Source organism: Lonchura striata, chromosome 1 (assembly GCF_050655825.1).
Source record: "Lonchura striata isolate lonStrDom1 chromosome 1, ASM5065582v1, whole genome shotgun sequence".
NCBI classification, from domain to species: Eukaryota; Metazoa; Chordata; class Aves; order Passeriformes; family Estrildidae; genus Lonchura; species Lonchura striata.
Window position 1 is genome coordinate 54,997,914 of NC_140703.1, and position 15,595 is coordinate 55,013,508.

General features: G+C 35.6%; 1 protein-coding gene across 10 annotated transcripts in view; it reads left to right on the forward strand.

Moving 5' to 3' along the window:
• PCDH9 (protocadherin 9) overlaps nucleotides 1-15,595 on the forward strand; it is a 672,836-nt gene that overhangs the window by 303,919 nt on the left and 353,322 nt on the right. The window contains exon 4 of one of the 10 annotated variants that reach the window (XM_085556432.1): nucleotides 12,788-13,805. The exons of the other annotated variants lie outside the window; for them this stretch is intronic. Coding sequence (XP_085412558.1) covers nucleotides 12,788-12,862 — 75 coding nt within the window. The 3' untranslated portion in view covers nucleotides 12,863-13,805. Of the gene's footprint in view, nucleotides 1-12,787; nucleotides 13,806-15,595 lie in introns of those variants that run through there. 10 annotated transcript variants of the gene reach the window in all.

The following is a 15,595-nucleotide window of genomic DNA, read 5'->3' on the forward strand; positions in this document are numbered from 1 at the left end:
TCACATCCTGGACCTTTCTTTAGAGGATTGGGTATATATGCCTGGGTACGCGAATGTGGCAATCAGGAAATAGCACAAAGTGAAATGGCTGTTACTGCATGTTTTTCAGCTTTGCAATGTATTGCAGATCACAGGGATTTATTATAAGAGAGAGTTGTTGATTTAGATTTTTTATTGTTTTTGTTTGTTTTTTCTTTATTTTCTACTTAGACGATCTTTACTGTGCTTTATTTTTCACTACAGCCTTCCATTGTCAAGAGCAATGCATCCACTAATAACTGCCCCTCCCTCACTAAATAATTCCTTAACATATAGCAAAAGAAATTATTACTTTTTTTTTCATACTCTCTCCATTTCTCCTCTTCCCAAAATGCAGCTGGGCCTCTACAAACTTCTGTTAGGTTCAGAATCAGAGGCTTTAGCAAGATAAAAGCTTCCAAGTATATTGGCTAGCAATTCATTTGTACACATTTCAATTAATAGAACCTTCCCTTACACTCAGTTTTTAATTTGGTGTTTTAGATGAAATTCTATTTCGGAAAATCAATGAGAAGTTAAGCAAAGCCTGGGCAGCTGCAGTGGTTAGAAGTCGACAGCTTTGATTGCATGCCAAACTGACATCTAGGTCTAGTTTTTCTGTTTTACTTATTCCTCGTTCTTCAACCTTTTGCCATATCACATGGCACTATCCTATCAAGCTTTGATACTGGTAGGGGAGAATTTTTGTGCTGAACAGAGCATTGCTTGTTACCTTATACTGAAATTTTACAGTGACAGAAATATCAAACGGAAGAAAATATACAGCAGAAATAGATTTTGAACACAATTTCTGACAGTGTTCCAGCTGCTATGCCTGTTGCTCTGATGCCCTTCACTGCTGATGATTTTAAACCAGGCTATTGATTAAATCATAGCATTGGTTGAAGGTAAAAGGCCAAAGAAGAATTTATACAACACAAAAGGATACATACAGAAATTTATTATTCATACTCACTGCATACAAAATTAATGTGGGTCAGTTCATGTTTTCCACAAAAATTTCTTTACCCTTTTTGTGTTTTGAAACATTCAAAATATTCTTGATGAACTAATATGGCTATTGAACAGAATGATAGCAATAAAATTAGGACAGATAAAATAACATGATAAGAATTTCCTTCACCCATCTTAGAAATGGATTTAAACACATAAATATACATTTAAATGTATATATAGACTTTATATAAGCATATAAAACACAAAAACTGCTTAGGAACACATTGAATATAGGTAGCTTTCAGTGAAGCTGCAGAAGGAGCTACAGACCGAGGTCTGGGTTGAGAGCCCAAGGCAAGAGGCCTTGAATTGCCCACCCTTTGTTGAAAGGGCACAGGGGCATGTGGAGACAGGTGACCGGACACTCAGTGACACAGCAGGAACCAAAGAATCCAGAGTTTGTCAAGCTTGATCAGTGAGGGGATAAAAGACCAGCAATTCTTTTGTTCAGGGCCCCTCCTGGGAGGCACCAGCTCAGGCTATTTCTCTGTTACTCCATCATGAGTAAATGGCTTTATGGAATGAGACATCTGAGACTCTGTCATGGGGAAACCTAGGGCCAAACTGGTTGGGGAACCTGGTCTGACTGTGTGAGTGGGGTGTGTGGGAATTAAAGAGAGACCTATTGAGTCCCTGTAGCTGAAAAGGGGCTTTGGTCCCAGAAGGGTCAGTCTGGAGTTGGTGGGCATGTGGAAGAAGCAGTGCCTCCTGAATAGTCAAACTGGAATGTTTCCTTAACAAAACTAAAGACAGTTCTCAGCTATAATGTTATTTACATGTAGCCAAGTGTGTTATTGTGTAATAGTATGCAGAGGTCAGTTAGCCAAGTAAGTGAAGTGTCTCAAGAAGTCAACGGACTTAGAACAGGCATTTTCTATGAGCCTTAAAGTGCCCATAGCCATTTTACCATGTAAATCCAGTCCCCAGATGTCCATGGGTACTGAAAACCAAGCACTGTAAATAGTGTGTAATGGAACAGCTTTTAATAGTACTACAGTGACAGAAAACCAAGACTAGAGGGAAAAACAATTGGAGACCATCATGCAGAGAAAAGGTGAGAATGATGGGTGCCTGCTTAGGTCATTCTCTGCTTGGGTGAGGTCACTTGTTGCAGCCAGGGGTTAGGAAGTGGGAAAAGCAACCAGCTTTTGATAATGTTGTTCCATTGTGGGTATGGCTAACATTGAAAGCTCTTTTGGGGAACCTTGTGTGTCATGCTTTTATTTTATTCCAGTTGGCTGAATCTGTCCTGCTGAAAGTAGGTCTGAAGGAAGAGTAGGTGTTTGATCTTACTCTGAATAAAGTCAATACAAAATTGGTTTTGACTTTAGAGGCACAAATAATGTCCATAGAGAGAAACCATTTAAGCTCTCACAGAATATTTAGAATATTTCCAATGTAAAATGGAAACTCAGAAACTGAAGGCTTACAGTTTTTAACCTAAACTTAATTTTTGCTGGGCACTTGTTACGCAAACGAAGATTGCCTTGACATGCTATTATTCACTGTAAAGTTAAAGTCAGGAGGACTAAATTAGATCATCTTTCTGTACTTTAAATACTACCTGAATTCCTGAACATAAGGCCAGAGAAGGATTTTCAAATAGTGGCCTATAAACTACTAGTGACCTACTGTTATGCCAAAATTATGACAAGGCTAACTAAGGAAAGCCCAAGAGGTTAAGTTAATTAGATTACTATTAAAATTATTCATCGTTGTCTGTGATTACATCTGGCCATGTATTTTCCATATTGTTGTTAAAGAAGTTAACTGAAATGAAGTGTTTCTTTGAATTTTAGAGTTGGGTTTTTTTTTGTTGTTTTTGTTTTTGGTTTGTTTGGTTTTTTTTCCTCTTCATTAACATAACAAATCTAAAATTGAGATGGGATTTCTCATTACATTTCTTTCCTCAGTTTCCTTTGGGGTGTCTTTTTCAGCTAGCTGGGGTAATTTCTTTGTTTAAATCATCCTGCTATCTTCTTCCAGTTTTTACTTTCTTATGACAATAGAATTAATGTAAGAAGAAAACTATTTATATTTATCAAAATAAGTATTTTGAATGAGAATTTGTCTTTTGTCTAAAGTTGGAAGTATCTAAAAATAGAAAATGTGGGAGAGCAAATTCCCAGACATAGACTGATGTCTAAAGAGATTATCATCTAAGTTGTAAATGTGAATTCAAGGGCAAAACCCCCAGATTACTTTATAGGTTCAATGTCACAGAGTCTGTAATTCATACACTTTTTCAGTTAAAGTTAGTATTTTTAATAATCTGTCAATGTGGATGCAAAGAGGCACCAACCAAACTGGCTGAACTACACATTCTGCTGTCAAAACTGTGATATCCAAATATGCTTAGACACAAAGGGATCATCCCTGTGAATGATCTTCATGAGAAGATACATCGTCTAGGGGTGGATTTTAGGAATGTCTATCACATGTTGACTGTACAGTGTGAAGCACCAGCCAGTATCTTTGTTGCTTGGAGGTGGACAGATCAAGAGCCAACCTGCTGTAAATGGCTCTGACACAGCTTTTGCAGCACTCTGCTGGGATAGCCCAGGGGCCTGTCCAGAGAGGACTGTGATCATTGTGTGCACCCTTTTACTTTTCATGTGAAGAATTAACATTTTTTAGCATACTGTATTTATTCAGTGAAATTGTACTGGAAAATAATCTGACATTACAGACACTTAGTGGCTTTCCTTGAACCTAGTGTAGTTTCTATATGTCAGGGAACACAAGAGTTGGGATATAGGAAAAGAGAGAGAGTTCAAAGGTGAGGAATCATGACTCAATGGAATATTTTAAATCAATCTGGTGTTCAATGTATATGAATTTTTTTTTTTTCTGGTTTCTGTTCCAATACTGTTTGTACAAAATGATAAAGCAAAAGCAGATTTGAAACATAGCTATATAATCTAGGGCAAAATTTTGAACACATTTAAAAAAGAAAAGGAAAAGATGAGCAAAAGCAAAAACTATATTTTTCTCAGAAATTAAAGGAGAAATTAAGTTTTAACTGGTCTTTTCACAGAGATGTTTAGGTCTACATTGATAATATAATTAAGTCTAAGAAAAGAAGATACATCTGCTGGATCTGTTCCAGTGACCAGCTTTTCCTTCATGCCAAGGTTTCCATTCTGCCTGTCCCACCATGCAGTTGCAAATTCCCTTACAGGAAGCTCAATATATTGCAGAATTTGGGTGTTCAAATTCTTCACAAAGTCTGGGTTGAGAGTTGGTGCATAAATACCCAATGTCCTTTATGGGTCTTTACAGTTATCTAAGGCATATTTAAAAACAAAATTCTCATTTGTCCGATTGCAGCTTTCTTTATAAGGCTACTTAAATATGTGGGAACATGGAAACATAGAAAGCTTTTGATCAAATCAAAACAAAAATATGAGAAACACATATATTTTTGTTTATTATTGTTAAAGAGCATGATATCTCTGCAGTGAGCATACTCCACTCCAGACATTTAGTTCTTATGTAGTCACTGTAATATGTAAAGTGATTTTGAAATAAATTTGGCAACATAACAAATAATAATTATAAAGATTGTTATACACTTCTGTTGTAGTCACTGCATTGAGACCTAGAATTGACTGAAAATTACAAAATGCATGATCCTGCCTCAAATTTTTATGCCATAACTGCAACATTCAGAAGTCCTGAAATCACTAGTTGCAGATTATATGCAAATTCCTTGAGGTAAATGGCAATTTTTCACATCTTGTTTGATGAGACTTCAGGTGCACAGCTGTAATTCTGCAAGTATTTTTTAATACATGATACTTCACGATTCATTCTATGGAACCAGCCCATTCCTTATTCCCGTTATACAGGCTATGCTGCATAATCCACAAAGATTCTGTTGTCTTTGCTTCTGTGAGGAAAATATAAATTAGTTTATTGCAAAACCAAAATACAGCTCAGCACCCCACATGACATGAATTCTGCATTGCAAATATTAATGATGTTAGGTTTACAAATGCTGGCAAAATATATTGGAATATGGACTGCTGCCTGGGCTCTCTGAAACAAGATACTGAACCCCAGAATGCTAGCATGAAATCCATGGAAGCTTTGTCATGATTTAGTGAAATGTCAAATTATGCCTGAAGAAAGATGGACAGCTGTAACTCATAAGCACAGTAGGAACAGATGAAGTGCAAGGTCAAATCTCATTCTGGAGTAGAGCAATAAGATTGATTTTTATTTCATTTTTAACTCCACTAGCAGATTAAAAAATAATGAAATTATGTTTTCAAGCCTATGCATGAGTGTCTATAGAGTGGAAAGGTTTTCTCAGAAGTCTTGTTTTTTTCTTATGATTTGTATGTGTCGATTTTGGGGTTTTTTTGTGGCTAAAACTTCTGGGTGAAAATCTGTAATTTTGAACAAAGAGAAATAATGAGCAATTTTCATGCAAGTTTTCATGTGCAGGATTTAAAGTCATGCATCAATTGTACAAAATGAATTTACAATATATCTATCAACCTGCCCTCTCTTGAAGAACAGAATATGTAAAAAATTATATGAGCTACATGGGTAGCTCACATTATATTTAACTCTTCAATAAGGTGTAGGTAATGAATTAAGTACACTTAATCAGACACTTCTGGAAGCTTAGATTAAATGAGCTGATCTCCATTTAAGTCCCACAAAAAATAGTACTCTTACTTGTCCTTTTGTTTGTTTTTGGCCACCCCTGCCACATCAAATGAATGAATTCAGAGATGCAATTTTTCCTTCATCCTTAGATTCCATTTTAGGTGTGCTGAATCTGTTTGATTCATTTGCTTGGGGCTTGGCATATAGAATAAAAAATAAGGTTCAAGGACAGCTTTTCAATTTACTTGCTCTTTCCTCTGATCTTGGACCAAAAGCAATTAAAGGAGCTGCTTTGAAATTGGAGGATGTCTGAGCATGGAAGAAGATTTCTTGTGGTTTTGGGTGTTGTACTCTTCTGTGGGGCTAATTTCTCACCCACTGCATTTTGGAAACTAAGATGGACTTCCTCTTTACTGCCTTTGTCTACCTTTTGCACATTAACCTCAGCTGTCAAGTAAGCCCCACCCGGTCACTCACTCACTTTCCCTGTGGTGGGATAGGGAAGGGAATCAGAAGAGTAAAAGTGAGAAAGCTCATGGGCTGAGATAAGCCAGTTTAATAGATAAAGCAAAAGCTGTACATGTAAGCAAAGCAATATAAGGAATTCATTCACCACTGCCTATGGGCAGAGAGATATTCAGCCATCTCCAGGAAGGTGAGGTTCTGTGATGTATGTTGGTCATTTGTGAAGACAGTTGTCCTATAGACCCATTGAATCCATATCTCTTCAATTTAGAGAGGAAGATGTTGTGGGGATCCATGTCAAAGACCTTACACAAGACCAGACAGATGACATCCATAGCTTTTCCCTTGTAGTGTAGTCACTCCATCACAGGAGGTCACTGAGTTTGAGGCAGGACTTGTCCTTGGTGACATCAGCTGCCTGTCCTGAATCACCTTCCTGTTCTCCACGTGCCTTAGCAGCACATCTAGGAGGATATGTTCTGTGATGTTCACAGGCACAAAGGTCAGGCTGACAGGTTGGTTATTCTCAGGGTTCTCCTTTGCTAATGTTTGTAAACGTGGGTGTAATGTTTTCCCTTTTTCCAGGCACTTGGGATTTAGTCTGATTGCCATGACATTTCTAATATGGAGAGTGGCTTGGCAACTGCATGAGTCAATTCCCTTAGGACTCTGGGATGCATCTCATCATGTCCCATAGATTTTTGTGTTTTCAGATTCCTCAGGAAGCTGATCTTCTCTTACAGAATCTTTGCTTTTCCCAGTCTCAATCCTGCTTTCCATTCACTTGAGTCAGGGGGAAGGTCTCCAGGATGGTGGAAAGACAGTTTACCAGGAAGACTGAAGCAAAATGGTTATCAAGTAGCTCAGTGGTCTCCTTGTCCACAGTTTCTAATATGCCAGCTGTGTTCATTGGTGGCATAAGTGCTTCCTTTGACCTTCTTTTTCTGGCTGACATACCTGTAGAGGCCCTTGTTATTTTTTGCATCCCTTGCCAAGTTCAGCGCCAGTTTTACTTTCCTTTCCCTTCCCTACACAATAGGACAACATCCATATAATTTTCCCAGGGTACTTGTCCCTGCTTCCACTGCCTGTGGAAGTGTCTGTGCCACTGAATGGCAATTTGTTGAATGTCTCTTTGTACTTTCGCACTGGTAAATATCATGTGTATTCTTTTTTGTTGTTTAGATAAATGTAGCTTATATTCACATGTCTGTAAGAAAAACTCATGTCTTGCACCATGTCTAAATATTTCTTCTGACTGTGATTTTTTGAGGAATGTTTGGACTAAGTTTCAAAGAAGTAGCTATACTTTTGAAACTGTTGTCATACTGTCACTTCTTACATGACAGAACAAACTTTCTGAAGTTACCTCTGTAGAGTCTTTATATATCCTGGCTTTTCTGACTGTGAATCAAGATCCCATTAACAAGAGTTCTTCTGATCACTCCTGCTACATTTGGCAAAAATAAGGGGATACCTCCTAAATAAGATAAGATCTAAGCTGTAAAGGTCCTCAAAGATTAAAACAATTTCAATTACCCTTCCCACTGGTCCAGATTTAAATGTAGTTTAATCCTTGCAACCACCTCCACTTAACAAGTGAGTCACACATTTTCTATCACATGAAAGCTGTGAATATTCTGAAGTGTAGCCTGAGATTGAAGCCAATGTATAAATCTCATGTAGATGGACAACAATATGACTAATTTTTTCTTCTAATTAGTGCATAATATTTTTGCATAATTTCAGAAAAAAGGAGCTTTGTTTAGTAAAAAATAAAATATTTGGTTTTGAATTCTTTCAGTTTAGAAGTATTTTTTTTTAAATGTAATTACCATGCCTATAATATTATTTGAAAGACTATATGCCATGGTCAGTTGTGCAGCTCTGACACTGCATGATTCAAGTCAGTAAAAGTTAACAATGTCTGACACAGGTTTTTGTGTCAGATTTCCTTAAAGAGATATTGTTGAAACTGTCTAGGATAGACTCAAAAGTTAATATAACAAGGTGAATTACCAGGGATCTACCACTGGAGACTGCATTTACTTAGCAAAAGTGTTTATTTCATGATACACAAATGCATTATTATGTGACCTGATAAATGGTTATAAACTCATCAATATAACTCTATTGAACTACGGTTCAGTATTAATAAATAATTGTAAAATTAAACATATGTCAAGCATTTGATAATTTTGAATTTGTCAGGGGATTGTTTGTTTGTTTTTAATATCTTGCTATCTCAGGTAGGAATGTAGTACTCAGCTAAGGTACATTTATTTTTGTTTTCGAGTTCAGCCTTCCAAAAATACTGCTTGGCAATACAGAGAAAGTAACTTTTGCAGAACCTAGAAGTGGCATGACTCCCGTGCATTAGTGTGCTCAGCACCTTATAAGAAAACCTTGCACAGGCATACTAATTACCAACCAGATCATGTCAATATATTTCTCTGGTTCTCTCACTATAGCTGCAAACTGTATCTCTCTCTCTAAGCACTTATGTTGGCAGATGGCATGCTGGTCCTTTTCCAGTATACTATGCCAGCTCACAGGGCTACCACCCACTCCCTTCCTCTTTCCCCAACCTTGCACCTCCTGTATCTTTTTAATACCCTTGAATCTCCCTAGAGCTCTTGGAAGGTGCTGTATTTAGAGAAAGGACAGTTTCATGTTCCAGGAGATTTTAAAACATGCCAACTAGGGCTTAGCTGGCATGCTAAAGTTTGCAAGAGCATCTGTCTAAAAAATGTTCTGACTCTACTTCTTACTGATCTCTGTTGGAGGCTTTGAGGGGAAGCTTGTGGTTCTTGTTCTACAAACTGAAAAAAAAGAAAAAAAGTCCTTAAAATAAAAATCTGTAAAATAGTTGAAACTTAATAGAAAATATATTTTGCTGGTACCAAGAAAAGACAACTTCAAGGCTACTACTCTGTCTTCTCTTTCCTCTTACCATGATTTATTCTAAGAACTTGTGCCCACAACAGAAAATTTAAAATAGACATTTTTTTCAGGCTATGGAAATAAAGACTGCTTAATATCTGAAGTCAGAGTAACAGTTTTGGCGTCCAAAAGTAAATTAAGTCTGAAAGCTAATGTAATGAACATGATCAAAAAGACCCCAAAACCCACAACAAAGTTCAGCTTTGTGAGAGATTTTCTTATTAATCAGTACTCGTATAACATTATATGAAAATCTATAATACTAAGCAAGATCAGATTCCCCGTAGAAAATGGTTGGCCATGCCTCAAAGGCTATACAAATTACAATGAAAACATGGGCAAATAATGAGTATCAAGAAATTTTGTTAGTTTAAAACCATAAAATAAATGTATATGTACTCCTTATTTTTACACATATTTGCCAGCTATTATAAGACTATGGTGGTATCTCTCTGAAGTGCAATGACATAGTTTTTATTAGGCAGAAAGTAGTTTTGGTGCTTTTGCATATTAACTTACGGTGCACCTAAACTTCATCTACTATTTGCACAAAAAATGTCTCATTACGTGAAGGTAGTTAGGTATCTGTCATTGCCAAATGCTGTTCCATTTTTGAAGATGGTGACATTTCAGCACTGAATTATGCCTGGATTTGAATAAGGATTTACAACCGACCTTCTCTATACTACTTTCTTATCATGAAGCACACTGTACCTAGGTAATTGCAGTTTTCTTCATGCCATTTGCAAGGAGTGCCTTTTAGGGTGGAGAACAGGACTCAGAATTTTGAGGAAAGCTCATACAAATTAAAGCTGCAGTTATGACTGAAATCTGGCAGAGACAGACTATAGAGTACTTTGCTCCAGTAGGTCTGTCCCTGCATGACTGGCTGGCTTCATTATCAGCCAACAAGCAAAGGCATTTTAAAAATTTTAAAAGAAATAAATAAATTTTAAAAAACCAACCCAAAAAAACCAAAATCCCAAGAAATTACATGAAAAGTGAAGATCACTGCTTTCATGAATTCCTGTATTTAAATGATGGTTGCCTGGCCAGGTGGGGTTTTTCATGGGGGAAAGGTTCTGACTAACTCTTTTGCACTTCAGTGAAAACCAGGACCCTGTAAGGTTGTTACATTTCTTGTGCCTATGGAAGCAGAGATCAAAGAAATATTCTTCATCACTTCTATGCTCCATTTGAAAAGTTGATGAGCTGTAGGATATCTTTTTTTGCTTTGGTTGGTCTCCATAGCAGTGGAGGGTATTTGCTTCAAGTGACATAACAATTCCTATAAGCAATGTTTTAAATTCCAGAGCCAGACTTTGAAAGAAGATATCCAAAAATGTAGCGATGCTTTTTTTTTTTTTTTTTCCTTTTTTTGTTACAGGAGATATCTTTGTTTTCTTTTGTTTTACCACGTGTAGCTGAATAAAGTCACAGACAGAAGACTGATGAGTCAGTAATATGTCTAGTGACTTGGTGTTTCTGTTTCCATATACTGAATCTAAGAGACACTTGCTTGGTTCTGCTTATGTCAAATTATTATGATATGTCTCTCATTCACTTTCTGACAATTTCCACTGTTGTCATAAAATGTTAGCAATATGGAGAGTTGATAGAGTAATATTTTCAAGAATAATTAGTGACTTTGATTTTTTTACTTGTTGATATTTTTTGCTTTTAAGTCTGTTTCTTTTTTCAGTGACTGTGGTGTAGAAATGTATTTTCACAAGCATGTAGACAACAAAGGTAATACTTCAAGGCAAAAGTCCTATAAACTATAACCAGTTACCCACACATTGCACCTTCTCATCTTGTGGTCACTGATATTTGGGTTTCTAGACACTTTGTAATTGTAGCTGTCTTCTTGAAAAGTTTTATCTTGTCATAGAATCATAGCATCATTTAGGTTGGAATAGACCTTTAAGATCATCAGGTCCAACAGTTAACCCAGCACAGCAAGTCCACCACTAAACCATGTCCTTGAGTGCCACATCTACTTGTCTTTTAAATATCTGCAGGGATGGTGATTTAACCAGTTATCTGTGCAGACTATTCTAATATTTGGCAACATGTTTGGTGAAAAAAACGTGTCTTACTATCAAATCTAAACCTCTCCTGGTGCAACTTGAGGCAATTTTATCTTGTCCTCTTACTCGCAACCTGGGAGAAATAACCAACACATCCTACAGTGAAACCTCCTTTAAGGTAGTTCTAATGTAGATAAGGCCTCCCCTGAATGATGCAGGTGAAATTCAGGTCTTCATCCTGACTCCAGATTTTATCTTTTTTAGGCTAGGTGTAGAATCTGGGGGAGATTTATATTATTTTATATATTTATAGAATTTCATATCATTGCAGTTCTAACAGAGTTGTGGTACCCCAGTAATAGATTGTCAGATGTTGCTGAAAAATAAGTTAATGCATTAATTTGGTTTTAGCTTTGTCTCTAACAGTTGCAGAAAAGTGTAGTGAGTGCAATAATACACTCTTACAAGACACGGTTTTACTAGATCCATCACAGGATGTTAAGCAAATTTATTGTTTGACATATCTTTATTAAAATGCAAATTCTGGCATTTTCCCAAGCTGGCAAATCCTTTCCACTCAACAGTGTGAAGCAATAAAACCCACACAGCCATATTCTGAGAGAAAGTAATATTGCTAGGGCAATTTACTAAAAACAGTAAAAAAATTCAAACCGGGGTAAAGAAAACCCATCAGAAGATTCTAAAAGGAAAGAAACAGAATCATAATCTGGCTTTCAGTATTGTCATTCACCTCCCTTTCTTACTCATTAACCAGTAGTTTCTCAGGACTTTTTCTGTTACAGTACTTGCCTTCATATTTTGTAGTTATACCTCATAATGGCTCAAATAGTATCTTAAATGTTTTCAGCAACAGCTTACCAGTATAAGGATTCTAGCTCATCTGTATTTGAATACAATTTACATAAATTGAAAGAAGTTGTACAGTTGCCTTGTGAACTAAATGAAGACAAGAGAGGAATAATTGAGTTAAAAGGAACAGTGTTTGGTTAATGGTGTGGGTACTAAGGTATTCAGCATTCTGTATGTAAGTGTGTAAACAGCAATGTATTGAATTATATTCCCTTTGATCAATTAGTAACTCTGTTAGCAAAACCTCTTTTTTTGTTGTTGTTGAATGCAATTGATTGAATTGGCTTAATAGCAACTAGGAAGTTGCTTAATATGAAAAAAATCATGTGAAAAGTTATACACGTTAGATAATATCTAGTAAGTCTAGGAGAGCTTAGATCTTATTTAGCATAAGTGGAGATAAAGGAATAGTTACTGGTTGGAGGGGTCCCTATTTTATTAAGCAATGAAAAGATCTAGAGGGGAGTACTTAATTCTTCTTAAGCTGTGCAAGGGTACAGGAAAAAGTCATGCAGGTGAAAAGGAAATTAGTCGTCAATGATGGGTTTATATGCTATGATAAGATATAAAGTAGAGCTAATTAATTGTAGGTAACATTAGATTAAACTGGGTGGTATGCACTCCTGCAAATTATACAGAGAAGTTAAAATATTAGTATAATGCTAGCATCAACAAAAGCTAATACGATATTAATGACAGAAGAGAAACATTAGAGATATTTTGTAGGATATGTTCATTGCAGGGCATGCTGGATTGTTTGAAAAAAAGCCCAAAACAGATTATAGAGATGACCTGGCTTTGTTTCTGATTTATTTTTGAACCAGACAATTGAGGTATTTACAGCTGCCAACATGGGAACTGTTGGACTCTTAGCAACCTATTCTGAAGATGGAGAGTGAATGGAAGGACTACTTTCCCTTGTTAACACCAAAAGGATGAAATGAGTAATCTTGGCTGTGTCTGACTTGGCAAAGAGCCAAACAGGATTCAGAAAGTGTTTGGATGACACATTGTAGAAAAGAAGTAATGTTTTAGCTAAACATGTAATATGCAAGGAGGATTACCCTGTATCTCCAGTGACTGCTTTTATATTTTCAGAGCCAGAGAACATAGAGAAAGAGCTTGATTTAATGATTTAGAACTTCATTTTAGCCACGAAAAATGGAGCTTTGACTTTAGAGGGAGGGCTAAACTTTCAGAAGAAAGAACTTAATGTTGGGGGTGAAATAAATCACTGCAATTTTAATAATTTGAAACTGTCAGGGGAAAAAAATTCTTGCAGACTTCACCCAATAAAGAAGAATACACTAATCATATGCCCATAGGATCCAAAATATTTATTAAACATTTAAAGATTTAAATTATTATATTATTTTAAATTGGGTTTATGGAGGCTATATTTATGCTCATTCCCACCTTCATGAAAATAGAACATGTAGCCTGGGATAAACACGCTGTTGAAATCTTAGAAAAACTGACTAGTTCACCATTAAAGTAGTTTGATAAAATTGTCTGATGGTTTCATAAGGAAATCTCCAGGGCGGTAGTCATCAATGCAATCTACAAATATATATGTTTAAATTATAAAGTAATCTTTTAAAAAGTAAGCAAAACATTTGAAAATCTCACAAATAGAAATGGTACATAGAAATCCTAATACATTTGTGTTGCAGGACAAAGCCAAGTGGCATTACTGGCAGGTTAATCTTCCTTGCAATGTAAAATTAAACTTGGTATGTGAAATGGCTGCTTTTCTAGAAAAGGAACAAAAAATATCTGAAAACCCACTTGTGTAAAATGTAAGGTCTAAGTAATCATCACATTATAGGTGTGCAAAATGAATCAAGTCTACAAAGTTTTTTTTGTTCGAAAGAACTCAGCTACTGCTTGAAGGATGGGTGTAAAAACCAAAGGAAAACAAAGTCAAGACATTTAATCTTTAATCAGCATTACTTATGTCAGATCCTGAGAAATTTTTAAGGTATTCAGAGTAGAAATATAAACTCTCAAGTTATAATTTCAAGTCAATTCATCCTGTCTTATTTTTCTGGAAATTCCATGCTTCTCATTCCAACCTGAACATTTGTAAAAGGCATGCATCTTTTGAAAGCTGAAAGAACAACAGAATTAACCAAGAAAGATGTCCCTTCATTTCTGCTAATTCTTCATAATCCATCAGAAAATATTTCTGTAAAGAAATAGCTTAGAGAGTGCTCTAAAAAGTGACAATTGATAATGACTGCATGCTTGAACTTCTGAAGTTTAGAAATGATGCATATGTATATATACATATGAATATGGTATATATATGTATATATGAATATGTATGCCCAAATGAAATGTTTTTTTTTTTTTAGTATTCTTCTTGTGGAGATATTATACTTTTGATAAATCTGTTACAATGGTAACAATCTGTTATAGGGTTAAAAATGTTACAGAGTAATTGTCCTTATATTTGTTGTTTTATGACATGAACAAAAATAATTTCAGTTTTGAGCATTGTAGGTCTTTTTAAACTTCATGTTGTGTATTTCATCCCTTACTCAGTTCCAGTTTTCTCTTTACCACCACCTTAGAGTTCAGCAAAAGTAAAGATTTTGCTCCTTAATATTGAAATTTTAGAGACATAAAAAATATAAGATGTGTATTCCTGAAGAACTTTACCTTTTTCCTGGAATGTAGCTCTTAATTACCTTGGGCACAAGTACTTATCATGTTTCCTTTTAAAAGCCATATATATGCAGGAATTTTATTCTGTGTATACCTATTTTTTCCATTATACAGTGCAGAATGAAATTAATAGGAGATTCCACTATCAGTTTTTCATTTTTCATGTTTGCAAATCAATCTTTTTTTCTTCTTCCTCCTCTGTAGTCACACAAATAGCTACTATCTCTCTGACTCCTTTTTTTCTTTTGATTTTTCTTTCTTAGTTTCATTTTAATTTTATAATTATTTTTAATTCCCATTTCTTTTTTCTTTTTTGTTTGTTCATGGCAGATATTAGTACTTCTGTCATTAATATATCTTCCACATGAACAGAAAAAGTTTTAGTGTTTTCCATTCAGCTTACTGCTTTGCATTTGTTAGGTTATTTGCACGTATTTTTAATGCCTCCCCTTCAGTAGAAAGTTTGTGGATTGTTATCATAGAGTTCATATTAGTCTGAAGAAACTCAAACAAGTTGGTAGGAAGTATAGAACATTTTAGCTGTACAGGAAGGTGATGAGCATTATTATGAAGGTTCATCAAGAATAAAGCCTTAAAAAGAAACTCTCTCCTAATCACTATTTTTGCAGATGATAAAAAGTAAGCCAAAAAGATGAAATTGACAAATGTAGCATATAATGGTCTTTCTTGGAGCAGTACTACAGGGGCCTCATTAGCAAACATTTTAGTACAATCATTTTTACCCCTGTGGCTGTCACTTCAGACTACTCAGAAAAGGTGGCTGTAGGAGCTAATCACATTGATGCCTTTCTCAATTGTATTTTCCTTGTAAAAATGAGGCACAGGAGAGTTAGCAAGTTGTAATTGAAATCAGAATTATCATTGCCATGGATGGCATGCTGTGTCTGTAGGGTATGTTTGTGCCAGTGGAAAATTACCTTTTCCCCCTGGTAAGTTTGGAA